The sequence below is a fragment of the Mobula hypostoma genome, chromosome 7, assembly GCF_963921235.1.
Source record: "Mobula hypostoma chromosome 7, sMobHyp1.1, whole genome shotgun sequence".
In the NCBI taxonomy this organism is placed as follows: domain Eukaryota; kingdom Metazoa; phylum Chordata; class Chondrichthyes; order Myliobatiformes; family Myliobatidae; genus Mobula; species Mobula hypostoma.
In genome coordinates, this window is record NC_086103.1 from 90,196,912 (window position 1) to 90,210,426 (window position 13,515).

At 45.0% G+C, this 13,515-nt stretch overlaps 1 protein-coding gene across 1 annotated transcript in view; it reads right to left on the reverse strand.

The window, feature by feature from the left end:
- LOC134348978 (Kv channel-interacting protein 1-like) overlaps nucleotides 1–13,515 on the reverse strand; it is a 222,925-nt gene that overhangs the window by 8,485 nt on the left and 200,925 nt on the right. Inside the window, exons 6-7 of the mRNA XM_063052795.1 lie at nucleotides 12,313–12,417; nucleotides 10,511–10,573 (exon numbers count right to left, since the gene is read on the reverse strand). Of these exons, the coding sequence (XP_062908865.1) occupies nucleotides 10,511–10,573; nucleotides 12,313–12,417 (168 nt within the window). The remainder of the gene's footprint in view (nucleotides 1–10,510; nucleotides 10,574–12,312; nucleotides 12,418–13,515) is intronic.

The window sequence follows — 13,515 nt, forward strand, 5'->3', positions numbered from 1 at the left end:
ATAGGGATATGCAAAATTATGAGAGGTATAGATACAGTAAATGCAAGCAGGTTTTTTCCACTGTGGTTGGGTGGGACAACATATATAGGTCATGGGTTATGGGTGAAAGGTGAGCAACTGTACTTCATTAGGAGTTTGAAGAGATTTGGTATGTCAACAAATACACTCAAAAACTTCTATAGATGTACTGTGGAGATCATTCTGACAGGCTGCATCACTGTCTGGTATGGGGAGGCTACTGCACAGGACCAGAAGAAGCTACAGAGGGTTGTAAATTTAGTTGACTCCATCTTGGGTACCACCCTACAAAGTACCCAGGATATCTTCAAGGAGCGATGTCTCAGAAAGGTAGCATCCATTATTAAGGACCTCCATCACCCAGGCCATGCCCTTTTCTCACAGTTACCTTCAGGTAGGAAGTACAGGAGCCTGAAGGCACACACTAGATTCAGGAACAGCTTCTTCCCCTCTGCCATCCGATTCCTAAATGGACATTGAACCCTTGAACGCTACCTCACTTTTTAAACATATATTATTTCTAGTTTTTTTTTTGCATGCTTTTAAATCTATTCAATATACGTATACTGTAATTGATTGATTGATTTTTCTTCTTCTATATTATGCATTGAACCGCTGCTGCTAAGTTAAGAAATTTCATGACACATGCTGGTGATAATAAACCTGATTTTGATTCTGTTTATGGGGAACATGAGGGGAAACTTCTTCACTCAGAGGGTTGTGAGGTGTGGAATGAGCTGCCAGAAAAAGTTGTGTATACAAGCTCAATTTCAATGTTTAAGTGAAGTTTGGATGGTAGGAGTACCTGTGCATATTGATGGGAGTAGGCAGTTTAAAAAGTTTTGGCATACATTAAATGGTCTGAGAGGCCTGTTGTTTACTGTGCTGTACTTTTTCTGTGTCTAAGATTATCTAATTTGATATACTGCATGCATTCAAATACATATTGGTACCAACGACATAGGAAGAAAAATGGAGGAAGTCCTGAAAAAAGAATACAGGGAGTTGGAAAGGAAGGTGAGAAGAAGGACCTCAAGGTAGTAATCTTGGGATTGCTGGCTGTGCCACACGACAGTGAGGATAGGAATAGAATGAGGTGGCAGATAGATGCATGGCTGAAGAATTGGAGCAGGGCACAGGGATTCAGATGTCTGGATAATTGGGACTCTTCTGGGGCAGGTGGGACCTGTACAAAAAGGATGGGTTGCACTTGAATCCAAGGGGGACCTCATTAAGTTAAGGATTGCATAACAGCCAAGTAAAGGGCATACAATGTAGCAAAAGTGAGTGGGAAGTTGGATGATTGGGAAGCTTTTTAAGTCCAACAAAAGGCAGCTAAAAAAGCTAGAAGAGGGGAAAAGATGAAATCTGAAGGCAAACTAGCCAATAATATAAAGCAGGATACAAAAAGTTTTTCAGTTATATAAAGAGTGGAAGGGGAGTTGAGAGTTGACATTGGACCACTGGAAAATGATGTTGGTGAGGTAGTAATGGGGGACAAAGAAATGGCAGATGAACTTAGTGGGTACCTTGCATTTGTTTTCACTGTGGAAGACACTAGCAGGGTGCCAGTGGTCTGTGAGTGTCAGGGAGCAGGAGTGAGTGCCCTTGCTATTATAAAGGAAAAAGTGCAAGGCAAACTCAAAGGTCTCAAGATGGATAAGTTACCTGGGTCAGCTGGACTACATCTCAGAGTCCTGAAAGAGGTTGCTAATTGGTCATGATCTTTGATTCTGCATGGTCCTGGAGGACTGGAAGATTGCAAAGGCCACTCCATTCTTTAAGAAGGGAGGAAGGCAAAAGAAAAGACATCATAGCCAGTTAACCTAACCTCAGTGGTTGCGAAAGTGTTGGAGTCCATTATTAAGGACAAGTTTTGGGGTACTTGGAGAATAATGATAAAATAAGTCAAAGTCAGCATAGTTTCTGTAAAGGGAAATCTTGCCATGAAAAATCTGTTAGAATTCTTCGGGAAACAACAAGCAGGGTGGACAAAGGAGAGGCGATGGATGTTATTTACTTGGACTTTCAGAAGGCATTTGATAAGGTGCCACACATGAGGCTGCTTAACAAGATAAAATCCTATGGCTGGAATGGATAGAGGAATGGCTGACAGGTAGGAGGAAGCGAGTGGAAATAAAGGGGGCCTTTTCTGGTTGGCTGCCAGTGTCTAGTGATGTTCCTCAGGGGTCAGTACTGGGACCGCTATTTTTCAAATTGATTGTCAGTGATTTGGATAATGGAATTGATGGCTTTGTGGCAAAGTTTGCGGATGATATGAAGATAGGTGGAGGGGTAGGTAGTGCCAAGGAAGCAGTATGTTTGCAACAGGACTTAGACAAATTGGAAGAATGGGCAAAAAGATGGCAGATGGAATACAGTGTTGGGAAATGTATGAAAATGCATTTTGGTAAAAGGAACAATAGTACAGGCTATTATCTAAATGGGGAGAAAATTGAAACACCAGAGGTGCAAAGGGCCTTGCCTTAGGAGCCCTCATGTAAAAGTCTCAGAAGGTTAATTCACAGGATGAGTCTGTGGTAAAGAAGACAAATCCAATGTTGACATTTATCTCAAGGGGAATAGAATATAAAAACAAGGTGATGATGTTGAGGCTTTATAAGACACTAGTCAGGCCGTCCTTGGAGTATTGTCAGCAGTTTTGGGCCCCATATCTCAGAATGGATGAGTTGTCATTGGAGAGAGTCCAGTGCAAGTTCACAAGGATGAGTCTGAGAATGAAGGGCTTAACATATCAGCAGTGTTTAGCATTTTGGGCCTGTACTCACTGGAATTTAAAGAATGTGTGGGGAGCTCATTGAAACCTACTGAATATTGAATGGTAAACACGAGAAAATCTGCAGATGCTGGAAATTCAAGCAGCACACACAAAATGCTGGTGGATCACAGCAGGCCAGGCAGCATCTATAGGAAGAGGTACAGTTGACGTTTTGGGTCACGACCCTTCGTCAGGACTATCGGAAAAAAGAGATAGTAAGAGATTTGAAAGGGAGAGGGGGAGGGGGAGACCCGAAATGATAGGAGAAGACAGGAGGGGGACGGATGGAGCCAAGAACTGGGAAGTAGATTGGCAAAAGGGATACAAGACTGGAGAAGGAGGAGTATCCATTCTGATATGTCAATCCATGGCCTCCCCTACTGTCAAGATGAAGCCACACTCAGGTTGGAGGAACAACACCTTATATTCCCACTGGGTAGCCTCCAACCTGATGGCATGAAGGCCTTGGAAGAAAGAGCGGGGGAGGTGAGCACCAGAGAAAGATGGAGAACAGGCAAGGAGTTATTGTGAGAGAGAAAGAGAGGGGGGGGAATAAATAATAAATTAGGGATGGGGTAAGAAGGGGAGGGGGGCATTAAAGGAAGTCAGAGAAATCAATGTTCATGCCATCAGGTTGGAGGCTACCAAGGTGGAATATATGGTGTTGTTCCTTCAACCTGAGTGTGGCTACATCTTGACAGTAGAGGAGGCTATGGATTGACATATCGGAATGGGAATGGGACGTGGAATTAAAATGTTTGGCCACTGGGAGAACATATCGGAATGGGAATGGAAATGCTCCCGGTGTGGCCTTCTATATATTGGTGAGACCTGAAGCAGTTTGGGAGACCGTTTCGCTGAACAACTATGCTCTGTCTGCCAGAGGAAGCAGGATTTCCCAGTGGCCACACATTTTAATTCCACATCCCATTCTCATTCCGATATGTCAATCCATGGCCTCCTCTACTGTTAGGATGAAGCCACGCTCAGGTTGGAGGAACAACACCTTATATTCCGTCTGGGTAACCTCCAAACTGATGGCATGAATATTGATTTCTCTAACTTCTGTTAATAACCCTCCTCCCCTTCTTACCCCATCCCCAATTTATTATTTATTTATTCCCCCCCCCTTTTCTTTCCCTCTTACAATAACTCCTTGCCTATTTTCCATCTTCCTCTGGTGCTCTCCTCCCCCTTTCTTTCTTCCAAGGCCTTCCATCCCATGATACTCGCTCTTCTCCAGCCTTGCATCCTTTTTGCCAATCAACTTCCCAGCTCTTAGCTCCATCCCTCCCCCTCTTTCCTTCTTCTATCATTTCGGATCTCCCCCCCCCCCCCCATTTTCAAATCTCCTACTACTTCATTTTTACCGTTCGTCCTGACGAAGGGTCGTGACCCGAAATGTTGACTGTACTTCTTCCTATAGATGCTATAGATGCTGCCTGGCCTGCTGTGTTCCACCAGCATTTTGTGAATATTGAATGGACTAGTTAAGGTGGATGTACAGTGGCTGTTTCCTCTGGTGGAGGTATCCAGAGCTCGAAGGCACAGCCTCAAAATTGAGGGGCGGCCTTTTAGAACAGAAGGAAGGAGGAATTTTTTTAGCCAAAGTATAGTGAATCTGGGGAATGCTCTGCCACAGACTGGGGTGGAGACCAAGTCCGTGGGTATATTTAAAGTGGAACATGTTAGATTCCTGATTGGTTGGGGTATCAAGGGATACAGTAAGAGTGCCGGCATATAGGGTTGAATGGAATCCAGGATCAGCCATGATGAAATGGCAGAGAGGACTCGATGGGGTGAATGGCCTAATTCTGTTCCTATGTCTTATGGTTACTTATTCATGCTGTTCTTACCCTCACTGGTACATGGCGCAGGCAGCAATCCACAGATTATTACCCTTGAGGTCCTCTTTTAAGCTTTCAACATAGCTTTCTATATTTTCTCTTCAGGACCTCATCACTTTACCTACCTATATCGTAGGTGTCACTATGTACCATGACTTCTGGCTGCTCTTTACAATGCAGTGGACTCAGTCTGAGAAGGTCCTGACCCTGTTACTTGGGAGGCCACATACCATCTTGGTGTTTCTTTCACATCCCCCGCCTCTCCTCTCTGCTCCTGTCACCATAGCACTCCTCTTTCTTCCTGTTCCTCTCTGAACCACAGAACTAGACTCAGTGCCCAAGACCTGGTTGTTGGAGATATCCACTTGTAGGATGTCCCCCCCAACAGTATCTAAAGTATTATACATGTACTTATTATTGAGACAGGGTCTGCACTGTCTACCTAGTCCCTTTCCCTCTCCTAACAATCACACAGCTACATGCCTGCTGCAACTTGGTGATGACTACCTCTCTGTAGTTCCAATCTCTCACCTCCACATTCTCCCATATGAATTGAATTGACTTTATTTCCTACATACATGAGGAGTAAAAATCTTTACATTACGTCTCCGTCTAAATGTGCAATGTACAATTTATAGTAATTTATAATAGGTATTATGTACAACAGGATAGTCAATTTAACATAGAAATACAGTTGCATCAGCATGAATTAAGCAGTCTGATGGCCTAGTGGAAGAAGCTGTCCCGGAGCCTGTTGGTCCTGGCTTTTATGCTGCGGTACCATTTCCCGGATGGTAGCAGCTGGTACAGTTTGTGACTGGGGTGACTTGGGTCCCCAGTGATCCTTCAGGCCTTTTTTACACACCTATCTTTGTAAGTGTCCTGAAGATGGGATGCACTCCAGGTTACTATGGGAAGTGAGGGAAGAGATTGTTGCACCTTTGGCAATGATTTTGGCATCGTTACTAGCCACTGGAGTAGTCCCAGATGATTGAGTGGCAAATGTTATTCCTTTCTTCAAGAAAGAGAGTACAGTTAACCCAGATGATTATAGACCAGTCAGCCTTTCTTCAGTGGTGGGAAAATTATTGGAGAGGATTCTTAGAGACAGAATTTATGAGTATATGGAGGTGTACCATCTGATTTAGGATAGTCAGCATGACTTTTTGAAAGGCAGGTTATGCCTTATGAGCACGATTAATTTCTTTGAAAGGAAAGCGGGTAGAAGCCAGAAGGTATGGGAAAGGGGAAGGGATACAAACTGAGAGGTGATAGGTAAAGGCAGGTGAGTGGGAAGGTAGCTGGGTAGGGGAGCTGGGAGGTGATAGGTGGTAAAGGTAAAGGGCTAAAGAAGAAGTAATCTGATTGGAGAGAAGAGTGAAACATGGAAGAAATGGAAGGAGGAGGGACACCAGAGTGAGGTGATTGTCAGGTGAGGAGATGCGAAAGGGTTATAAAGAAGTCAGAATGGGAAATGGAAAAGGGGAGCATAAGAAGGAAGGAAAAATACCTGGAGAAATCAATGTTATTGCCATCAGCTTGGAGGCTGCCAAATAAAATATGAGCTGTTGCTCCTCCAACCTGAGAGTGGCTTCACTGTGGCAGTAGTAGAGGTCATGGATTGACACATCATAATGGGACTGGAGAGTGGAATTAAATTTTTTGGCCACTGGGAAAAGCTGCTTGTGCAGACGAAGCAAAGATGCTCAACAAAGCGGTCCCAATCTATGTCAGGTCTCACTGATGTAGAGGAGGCCTCGACGGTAGCACTGGATACAGCAGTTAACCCAGAAAGACTTTCAGGTAAAGAGAAGCCTCACTTAGGAGAACTGTTTGAGGCCTGAATGATCGTGAGGGAGGAGGTGAATGGGCAGGTGCAGTATTTGTTCTGCTTGGGGAGGGTTGAATGGACACGAGAATCGTGGAGAAAACAATCTCTGCAGAAAGAGGAGAGTGGGAGGGGGAGAAGATAAAGATCTTTTGGTGGTTGGAAGTTGCAGAGAATGATGTGTTAAAGTGGTGGGAAGACGGATGAGGGCAGATGTTTGGGAAATGGAAGAGATGCGAGTGAGGGAAGTATCAATGGTAGAGGAAGGGAAACCATGTTCTTTGAAGGAGGACAACATCTCAGGTGCTAACAAAAGGAAAGTCTCATCCTGAGAACAGATGTAACAGAGACAGAGGAAGGGGAATGGCATTTATACATGTGACAGGTGGGAATTGATATAGTCGAGATAGCTGTAAGTGTCAGTATGTTAAGGAATTTATTGAGGATGTATTGGTAGAGGTGGAGCAATGGATGTGCTGTACATCAATTTTAGTAAGGCATTTGATAAGGTTCCTCAAAGTAGGCTCATTCAGAAAGTCAGCAGGCATCGGATTCAGGGAAACCTGGCTGCGTGGGTACAGAATTGGCTTGCACAAAAAAGGCAGAGGATGGTAGATGGAGAGTATTCTGCCTGGAAGTTGGTGACCACGGTGTTTTATAGATACCTGTTCTGGGACCTCTGCTCTTTGCCGTTTTCATAAGTGAGTTGGACAGAAAGTGAAGGGTGCATTGGTAAGTTTGCAGTGGGCCAGTGACAGGATGCAAAGCTGGGCTGAGAAGTGGCAAATGGAGTTCAATCTGGAACAGTGTGAAGTGATTCGTTTTGGAAGGTCAAATTTGAAGGGAGAATATGGGGTCAATGGCTGGATTATTGGCTGCGTGGAGGAGTAGAGGGATCTTGGGGTCCAGTTCCATAGATCCCTCAGAGTGGCTGCATGCTGATAGGGTTGTTGAGAAGGTGAATGGTGAGTTGGCCTTCATTAGTTGGGGGATTGAGCTCAAAAGTCGTGAGACAATGTTGCAGCACTATACAACTCAGGTTAGACCACGTTTGAAATATTGTGCTTAGCTTTTGTCACCTCATTATAGGAAGGATGTGGAAGCTTTAGAGGGGGTGCAGAGGAGATTTATCTGCATGCTGCCGGGACTAGAGTTCATAAGACCATGAGACATAGGAACAGAATTAGGCCATTCAGCCTATCGAGTCTGCTCTCCATTCCAACTTGGATGATCCCGGATCTCACTCAACTCCATTTGCCTGCCTTCTCACCAGATCCTTTGATACTCTGACCGATCAGAAAACTCTCAACTTCCACCTTAAATATACCCATGGACATGGCCTCTACCACAGTCTGCAGCAGAGCACTCCACACATTCACTACTCCCTAGTTAAAAAAATTCATCCTTACCTTTGATCTAAAAAGTTGCCCCTCAATTTTGAAGTGCCATCCATAGAACATAGAAACCTCCATCACATTACAGGTCCTTCGGCCCACAATGTTGTGCCAACCACGTAACCTGCTCTAGAAACTGCCTAGAATTACCCTACCACATAGCACTCTACTTTTCCAAGCTCCATGTACCTATCTAAGAGTCTCTTAAAAGATCCTATTGAATATCCCTCCACCACTGTTGCCGGCAGTGCATTCCATGAACCCACCACCTTCTATGTGAAAAATTTACCTCTGACATCCACCTTGTACCTACTTCCAAGCACCTTAAAACTATGCCACCTCGTGTTAGCCATTTCATCCCTGGGGAAAAGCCTCTGACTATCCACATGATCTATGCCTCTCATTATCTTATACACCTCTATCAGATCACCTCTCATCCTCCATCACTCCAAGAAGAAAAGGCCAAGTACACTCAACCTATTCTGATAAGGCATGCTCTCCAATCCAGGCAACAGCCTTATAAATCTCCTCTGCACTCTTTCTATAGTATCCACATCCTTCCTGTAATGAGGTGACTAGAACTGAGCATAGTACTCCAAGTGGGATCTAACCTGGTTCTTATATAGCTGTAATATTATTTATTAAGGTAATCTGCCATTTCTTTGTCCCCTATTACCACCTCCCCAGTATCATTTTCCAGTGGTCCAATATCAACTCTCACTTCCCTTTTACTCTTTACATAACTAAAAAACTTCTGGTATCCTGCTTTATATTATTGGCTGGTTTGTCCACATATTTCAGCTTTTCCCTTATAGCTGTTTGTAGTTGCTTTTTGTTGGATTTTAAAAGCTTCCCAATCATCCAACTTCCCATCACTTTTGCTACCTGACATACCCTTTCCTTGCCTTTTTATGCAGTCCTTAGCTTCCCTTGTCAGCCACAGTTGCCTACCCCTGCCATTTGAGATTATCTTCTTCTGTGGGATATATCTATCTTGTGTCTTGTGAACTATTGCCAGAAACGTCAACCATCTCTGCTCTGCCATTATCCCCACCCGCATCCTCCTTCAATCCCCCTGGGCAGGCACTTCTCTGATGCCTCTGTAATTCCCTTTATTCCACTGCGGTACTGACACATCTGACTTATGCTTCTCCCTTTCAAATTGCAGTATGAATTCAATCATATTATGATCACTACCTCCTAAAGGCTCCTTTACATTAAGCTCCCTAATAAGATCTGGGTTATTACACCACACCCAATCTAAGATAGCCTTTCCCAGAATAGGCTTAAGCACAGGCTGCTCTAAAAAGCCTGTATAGGCATTCAACAAATTCCCTCTCTTGCAGTCTAAAACCAACCTGATTTTCCTACTCCCTTTGCATATTGAAGAACCCATTATAACTGTGTCATTACCGTTATTACATGCTTTTTCCAGCTCCCTTTGCAATCTCAAGCCCCACATCTTGGCTACTATTTGGAGGACCATAGATGATTCTCATAATGGTTTTTTTCACCCTTGCAATTTTTTAACTCTACCCACAAAAATTCAACATTCTCTGACCCTATGTCACCTCTTTCTAAAGATGTAATTCCATCTCTTACCAACAGAGCTACACCACCACCTATTCCTTCTTGCCTGCCCTTTCAATATAAAGTATATCCTTTGATGTTAAGCTGCCAGCTATGGCCTTCTTTCAGTCACGACTCAGTAATGCCCAAAACGTCACACCGACCAATCTCTAATTGCGCCACGGGTTTGTCCACCTTATTCCGAATGCTACATGCAATTAAGTACAGCTCCTGTAATCTTGAATTTTGCTTCTTTGGTACAATTTAACTCTTTGCTCTGTCTGCATTTGTACCCAATTATTGGCGTGTTCTTCCTTACATTCATGTTACACCCATCAGCTACTTGTAAACCTGCTGCTCATCCTCAGCTCTATCATACTGCTTCCCATCTCCCTGTCAGATTAGGTTAAACCACTCCCAGCATGTCTTAAGAAGACAGGATGAGCGAGCAAGGGGTTTTCTCTTTGGAGGATGTGATGTGACTTGAAAAAGGTGTACAAGAGGCATAGATAGAGTGGCTAGCAGAGACTTACTCACAGGGCAGAAGTGGCTAATACAAGGGGGCACAAGTTTAAGGTGATTGGAGGAAAGTATTAGGGGGATGTCAGAGTTAAGTTCTTTACACAGAGAGGTGAGTGTCCTGTCCGGTGTAGTGGCAGAGGTAGATACATTGGGGGCACCTAAGAAACTCATTGACAAGCATATGGATCATAGAAAAAAATGGAGGCTTCTCTGGGAAGGAAGGGTTAGACTGATCTTAGAGCAGTTTAAAAGATTGGCACAACATCGTGGGCCAAAGGGCTTATACTGTGCTCTACTCTTCTCTGTTCTTAGGTGCTTGGCCAGCATGGACCAGTTGGGCCTGTTTCTACGCTGTATTACTCTATAACTCGATGATGATGATGTTGGTGATGTTGATGAAGGACTGTGCTTTATTTCCAATTATCTTGCTTCACTGACTACATCGGGCCTTGATCTCCTTGGTCAGTGCCTGTTGTTATTGGCCAATGGTTCCCCAGGTAGTGAGGCTGACGTATGCAGATGTGACCAGTGGTCAGAGTGACAAGCCATCTACCTGTAGGCAGGATTCTATAAATTCATCCAGAGTCACCACGCCATCTTTGTTTTGGTCCATTTTCTGTAGAAGGAAAAATATTAATGTTCATGAAGAGCTGCCTCTATAAGGTTCACTAAGAATTAGCAATAGTCTGTTCCAAGCAAGAAGCAGCCACAGTCAATTTTAAAGTCATGATCAAATGCATACCGAAATTATTTGAGAATTTCCATCTCCTCATGTCCATAGCCACCAATGGAATGTTAAGGACCAAAGGTATATGAACTCCAATCCACTCACAAACAATTGCTTAAGATGCCAGACCTCCCCTCAGGACAATATGCAACCTCCAATGGACAGTCCACATCACTTCCCAAGGGTTTGCTGCTGTTCCTTGTCAATGACAATGGTTGCAATCTGTAACACACTGCAAACTGTTGAGGGAAGGTCTTCCTGCCTCATTTGAGAAGCATCTGAACAAGCAGAAAGCTACAGGCAACTACAGACAAGACACACAGACTGGAATAGGCCAAACAGAAACAGGCCGGGACAGGTCAGATACTAGAACCACCAGCCAGGTGGCTGAACTACAGACCCATGGGCTTGTAGGCCTGAGTTATAGAGAGAGAGGTTGGATCTTTAGTCCTTGGAACATGGAGAATGAGGGACAACCTTATAGATATGATTAAAATGATAAGGTGTATGGTAACAGTGTTTCCCCCAGGGCAGGGGAGTCCAAAATCTGCGGGCATAGATATATGTGAGAATGAAAGATTTAAAAAGGAAACTGAGGGGCAACCTTTTCATGAGAGGCTGGTGAGTAAATTGAGGAGGTGGTTGGGGCAAGTACAATAGTATAATTTAAGAAGCACTTGATAATGTACATGGAGGGGTGGGGCTTGGAGGGATATTGGCTGACTGCGGGAAATTTGGACTCGCTGGGTAGGCACTGTGATTGGTATAAAGGGCTGGCATCTGCGCTGTATTGCTCTGTGGCTCTGGGATCCACCCAGCAGCATTGGATATGGTCAAATATGGGCCAACAGTTTATTTGGGCTCTATGTACAAGAAGCCAAATCCTCCTTAGTACCAACCGCGTTCAGCAGCAGATGCTGTTGCTTCTTCTGAATTAGAAGGCAGTCTGGTATAAACTCACACCATATTGAAGGGGTGTTACACTATCCCATGGGCAATGTCTGATGACAAAGCCCTAGCACAGTTAGCTGATCACTGCTGGATGAAGCAGAAGACCCAATGGCCGGGGAGGGGGAGGTGGGGAGAAGGGCCCAGGGGATGGGCCGGGGGTGTGGTCAGACAGACGGTGGGGGGGTGGGGAGAGGGAGAGAAAGAATGTGTGTATGTGGATGAATGGTGGATGGGGTACGAGGGGGAGGTGGGGCAGTCCTGACGAAGGGTCTCGGCCCGAAACGTCCACTGTACCTCTTCCTAGAGATGCTGCCTGGCCTGCTGCATTCACCAGCAACTTTGAAGTGTGTGGCCAGACATCTTGACAGCTTGTGACCTTGGGATGTCCTAAAATGTCCATGGTGGGTGAATACTCAGCTCCTGCCACAATCTGACACCACCTGCTGAAACCAGTGCCCTGATGGTGTTCAGTGTGAATACAGGGTGTGTGCTTCTGGTTGCCTCCTTCCCACCTGACCCAGCCCCAATACATGACATGTACTAAACCAATCCAAGATCAGCATGTTCAAGGTGAATAATCAACACGCTCAGCTGTGCTCCCTCATGGCAGACCTTGGCATTGCACTCCTCCCAAAAACTGAGGGTTTCTCTGCAAAAACTTCAGAAACAGGTCCTACCTGAAAGAAGACATCCACGTGATGCCTGGGAGCATCGTCCTTCAGCACAGGGTAGGTGTACTTCCCCATCATGTCGTAGATGGCCCTCACAATGTCTGTCATCTCCTGCAGAGTCAGCAACACAAACAGCTCACCACCTCCTCATACAGACCCTCCACACACCCCAAGCACCGAGTGCCCGAACACCTCACAAGGCCTTGCTGCCTTCCCCATCCCCAACAACAAACAGCTACATAAGCACACTGCCCCGCATTTCCATCACCACAGACTGCCTGTACTCTACTGATTCATCCTGCCTTCATCACGCTGCTACCAGTCTCCACACAGCCCCCATTCTGGGCTTATCCAGTCCTTGCTTCTCTTTAACTTCTATATCGCCTGTACATGAACTTGCCCCTTGTATACCCTGTATCAATATATCAACCACCCACTGTACACCTTGCACAGTATATCAGTATACCAGACCACACGCGGTAGATCCCATCTCCCTGGCTATACATTCACCTCTGGACAGTCTGGATTATAAAGGCACCTACTGTACGTCACATTCCTACTCGTTGACTTTAGCAACATCTTCACCAACCAATCAGCCCAGGGTCAGTTACGTGCTTTTCCTGTGAGATGTGGGACGTGCAACCAGCTGCAGCTCCTTATGAACTGAATTAGGAAATGGAGTTGCAGTGCGATGACCTTCGGCTTATTCAGGAGAATTAGCAGCTGATAGACAAGACCTACAGGGAGGTAGTCAGACCTAGGTTGCAGGAGGCAGGTAGCTGAATGACCGTCACAAGATGGAAAAGGGATAGGCAAATAGTGCAGTGAATTCAGAGGGCACTGTGGTAGTGTAGGGATGCCATGGGACCAAAGCTATTACAGCTCGGGCATTGGAGTTCAGAGTTAAATTCTGGTTTCTCTATAAGCAGGTTTGTACGTTCCTTCCCATGTGCATGTGGGTTTCCTCTGGGTGCTCTCATTTCCTTCCACAGTCCAGTAGATTGATTGGTCAGTGTAAATTGTTCCATGATTAGGGTTGTCGTGTAGTGTGGCTAGAAGGACCGAAATAGCCTGTTCCGCAAAATATTTGTCGGGCTCTCAGTGGACTGTTAACTGTTGATCGCTTATTACCAAAATGGCTTCTCTGAAGTGTTATATTAAAATGGCTTCCTGTAATGTTAACTGCTGAGCAAGGGGTTCTCTGTAACA